At 32.1% G+C, this 3,215-nt stretch overlaps 1 protein-coding gene across 2 annotated transcripts; it reads right to left on the bottom strand.

The window, feature by feature from the left end:
- Nucleotides 1-771: 771 nt before the first annotated feature.
- Nucleotides 772-2,996, bottom strand: LOC120351509 (BTB/POZ domain-containing protein 3-like). 2 transcript variants are annotated; one of them, XM_039429236.1, is made up of 2 exons: nucleotides 1,743-2,996; nucleotides 772-1,712 (listed from the first exon to the last, which is right to left on the bottom strand). In XM_039429236.1, exons 1-2 carry the CDS (start codon nucleotides 2,741-2,743, stop codon nucleotides 1,460-1,462), a joined length of 1,254 nt encoding a protein of 417 aa, XP_039285170.1. In that variant the 5' UTR covers nucleotides 2,744-2,996; the 3' UTR covers nucleotides 772-1,459. The 2 variants fall into 2 exon arrangements, with proteins under 2 accessions (XP_039285170.1, XP_039285171.1); XM_039429237.1 differs by having other exon boundaries at nucleotides 772-1,736; nucleotides 1,767-2,996.
- Between the last annotated feature and the right edge of the window lie 219 nt (nucleotides 2,997-3,215).

The raw sequence follows: 3,215 nt of genomic DNA, 5'->3' as shown, positions 1-3,215 counted from the left end.
AAACAAAAATCCAAATTAAATGCTGTAAATCACCTCAAAGTGTGATCCGTGGTTTAGTGGAGAGAGTGCTTACTTAGCAGCATATAGAGATCCTGGGTTCAAACCCTCTCATTACCAAAAGTTTTTTAACCAGATCACTCCCGTGTTATCGGATGGGCACGTTAAACTGTCGGTCCCGGCTGAAGTATGACAGTCGTAAGGCCAATTGACGGCTTAAATCATATATATTCCGGTGGTGGGACCATCCCGCAAGGGAGTCCCCACCAACAAAAGCTATACGATTTACTTTAATTTTTTACCTCAAAGACTTCTGCAAACCTACTGCAAATATTATATATATATATATATTATATATATATATATATATATATATACTTTAATTTTTTACCTCAAAGACTATATATATAATATTTGCAGTAGGTTTGCAGAAGTCTTTGAGGTAAAAAATTAAAGTATATATATATATATATATATATATACTGCTGATTCACAGTAGCATTTAATTTGGATTTTCGTTTCATAATAATTATTAATTCATTAACATTTTAACAATTGCAATCTCTCAGTATATAATTTCCATCTGTTTAGCATAGGTAGTTTTCTTTATTAATATTTTCTCATTTTTATGTCACATTTTTATAAGTTTGTCATGTTTTTTTATAAGTGTATAGTCTATGTTTTTATAAACAGACTCAGTAGTATCATAGAGAAACTTACGCTATTGTTTCTCTATGGTAGTATTCTGGTGTTGAAATATAAAGTAGTGCAATATTACCAAAATTCAGTTTATTTCATTATCATAAAACAACCATATTATTCCTAAAATACTTTCAAACTTTTTCGTGTGAGCATTACAAAGGCATTTCAATCAAAGCAATCAAAAAGTGGTGAATAAACGGTATAATAGGTTTTTGTATAGTTAGATATATCTAATATTTATATATCTTTCTTTATTTATAAATGAAAGAGATACTGTTGAATTCACTTGTTTACAAAGTAAAGTCTATTACTGTAATATTTCTTCATATTGATTTCAGTTACCATGGTTCTGTGACATAACATAATTTGGCACATCGCTCACTGTGTCACATTCGTCATAACAGGTGGTTGGTTTATTTTTATTATTGACATAACTTTATTATTGATAAGTCATATTACATAACTAAATAGACGAGTACAGTCTGAATAAAGAATATTTTACATCAATATAATATGTATTTCAGAACTAAGACTTAGACAATATAGTTATATGTACCGTACCCACTAATGTCATGAATAGGCCTATCCTGCTATATATTGTAATTACGGGTAGGTAGTTCATATTATATCATTGACACACTGATCGGGGTAAGTGAACGAATAAACTGAATAATAATTTTAACAGTTAAAATTACCAGTTACTCATCTTTTTGTAACTCGGAAATTTCCAATTCAAAAATATTTTCTCTTAATATGAATTTCAGATAAATACATAAGACATATTTTCTTCACTATTTCTAATTCTTAAAATAGTATCAATCATTTTCATATCCGAAGTTTCCTCTTCGGAATCGTTCAACTTCTCAATCGAGCATAAACTGAAATTGTGATTTTTCATGACACTGGCTACTATTTCGTCTGGTTCACCCAATGATTTAATTGTTTTTTCTGATAACTCCACACGCGTCGTATGGATACATCTACCGTCTTTTGCAAGCATTTCTAATTTGAAGATATTATTTGACACTTTTGTCCATTTGAAGATATTATTTGACACTTTTGTCCATTTCTGGCATTGTTCTTCTTCTTCGTCTTCTTCGTCGTCGTCGTCGTCTTCTTCTTCTTCTTCTTCTCCTTCTTCTTCTTCTTCTCCTTCTTCTTCTTCTTCTTCACCTTCTTCTTTTTCTTCTTCTTTATCTTCTATTTCAGCTTCTACTCCTCCTTCTCCTTCTCTGAAAATTCGGGGCACAGCTACAGGAGCAGTCATCTGTGGTGATTTATTCTCAAAACCCAATAAATTGTATAAAATCGGAATTTTTTCTTCTGCAGTTAGCAGATCAGACTCGGACAGTCCTTCTTGAAATTGATCTTTATCAAATGTCGAAAAACGTATGTGCCTTTTGATGCAATTGAAATATTCTGCCTGCAAATCTATTTTTCGCCGATTAGCCTCTGCAAGAGCCCATTTTTCCGTATACTTGAACAACTCCAGTTCAGAGTCCAAACTCAATGAGTCCAGTTTCAAAATTGTTTCTAGTGTATGAATATCAGTTGACAGAAACTTTTCACTCTGCATTACTTCTCTAGTTTTGTTCTGAAAGACCGTCAAACAATGTTTTTCAATGTCTGGTATGTTATTCTGGCGTGAAAACTCATAAACGTCCAACACTTCAGAAACAGATATATTGTCTTCGATGTATTGAACACATTTCGACATAAGATCAGGAATTACATATTTCCAAGAGACCAGATATACTGAACACGCTTGTAGACCTGAGGAGAAATTTACACTATCTGTATAGATAAATTGTTTCATACCTTGGAAGACATCAGGTTCAACGTCCTTTACCTCAAAAGCTACGGCATTGTGGGGTCCATCATACAGCATAGCTCGAAAAACAGGACTAGAGATGCCAAACAGCAGTTTATGTCCTTTGATTCTGCACTTTTGTTCACCAACCAAGAATTCACAATCACTTAAATCGTCGTTATTGAGGCAAAGTTCAAACTTGCTCTTCAAGGATTCTGGAGTGGAACTCGTCATGTCTGTTTGATTGTTTGTTTAACACTCGGTTGATTTACAAATAATATGAGAATTGTTTGCAAGAATGTTGTTTATAGGTACTTGGTGCACGATTTTATATTGAAGTCAACTTCATTCATAAAACTACACACGAAAATGATTCAAACTATTCGATCAAAGAAACTATGGAACACTATTGACAAGCACTATGGATTGTGAAATGCAATTCAACTGCTAGTATAATAAAGTTAATGAGAACCGATTTATCTCTGAAAGCTTTTATCTGTATTGCACAGTTCTGAGTTACCGTACAGTAGTAGATTTCAGATAAGATAATTTCTTTACCAACAATAAATTTCTTGTGAAATTTGTCGTGTTTTGTAGAAACAAGCAATATTTTATTTTATTTATTTATTATTTTACAAAGGCGACTTTCCATAAGTATTTTAAGCCTAGGTGATGATGATGATTAATGAATTTACTTATGGTTTAA

The sequence above is a fragment of the Nilaparvata lugens genome, chromosome 5 (assembly GCF_014356525.2).
Source record: "Nilaparvata lugens isolate BPH chromosome 5, ASM1435652v1, whole genome shotgun sequence".
Taxonomy (NCBI): domain Eukaryota; kingdom Metazoa; phylum Arthropoda; class Insecta; order Hemiptera; family Delphacidae; genus Nilaparvata; species Nilaparvata lugens.
This window is presented reverse-complemented; position numbering and strand designations above follow the sequence as displayed.

Excerpts from the sequence above, each read along its gene's own strand:
- LOC120351509 (XM_039429236.1), bottom strand. The coding sequence starts at position 2,743 with ATGACGAGTTCCACTCCAGAATCCTTGAAGAGCAAGTTTGAACTTTGC. Across the intron at positions 1,713-1,742 it reads ACAAAAGTGTCAAATAATAT|CTTCAAATTAGAAATGCTTG; the intron begins CTTCAAATGGAC and ends GTCAAATAATAT.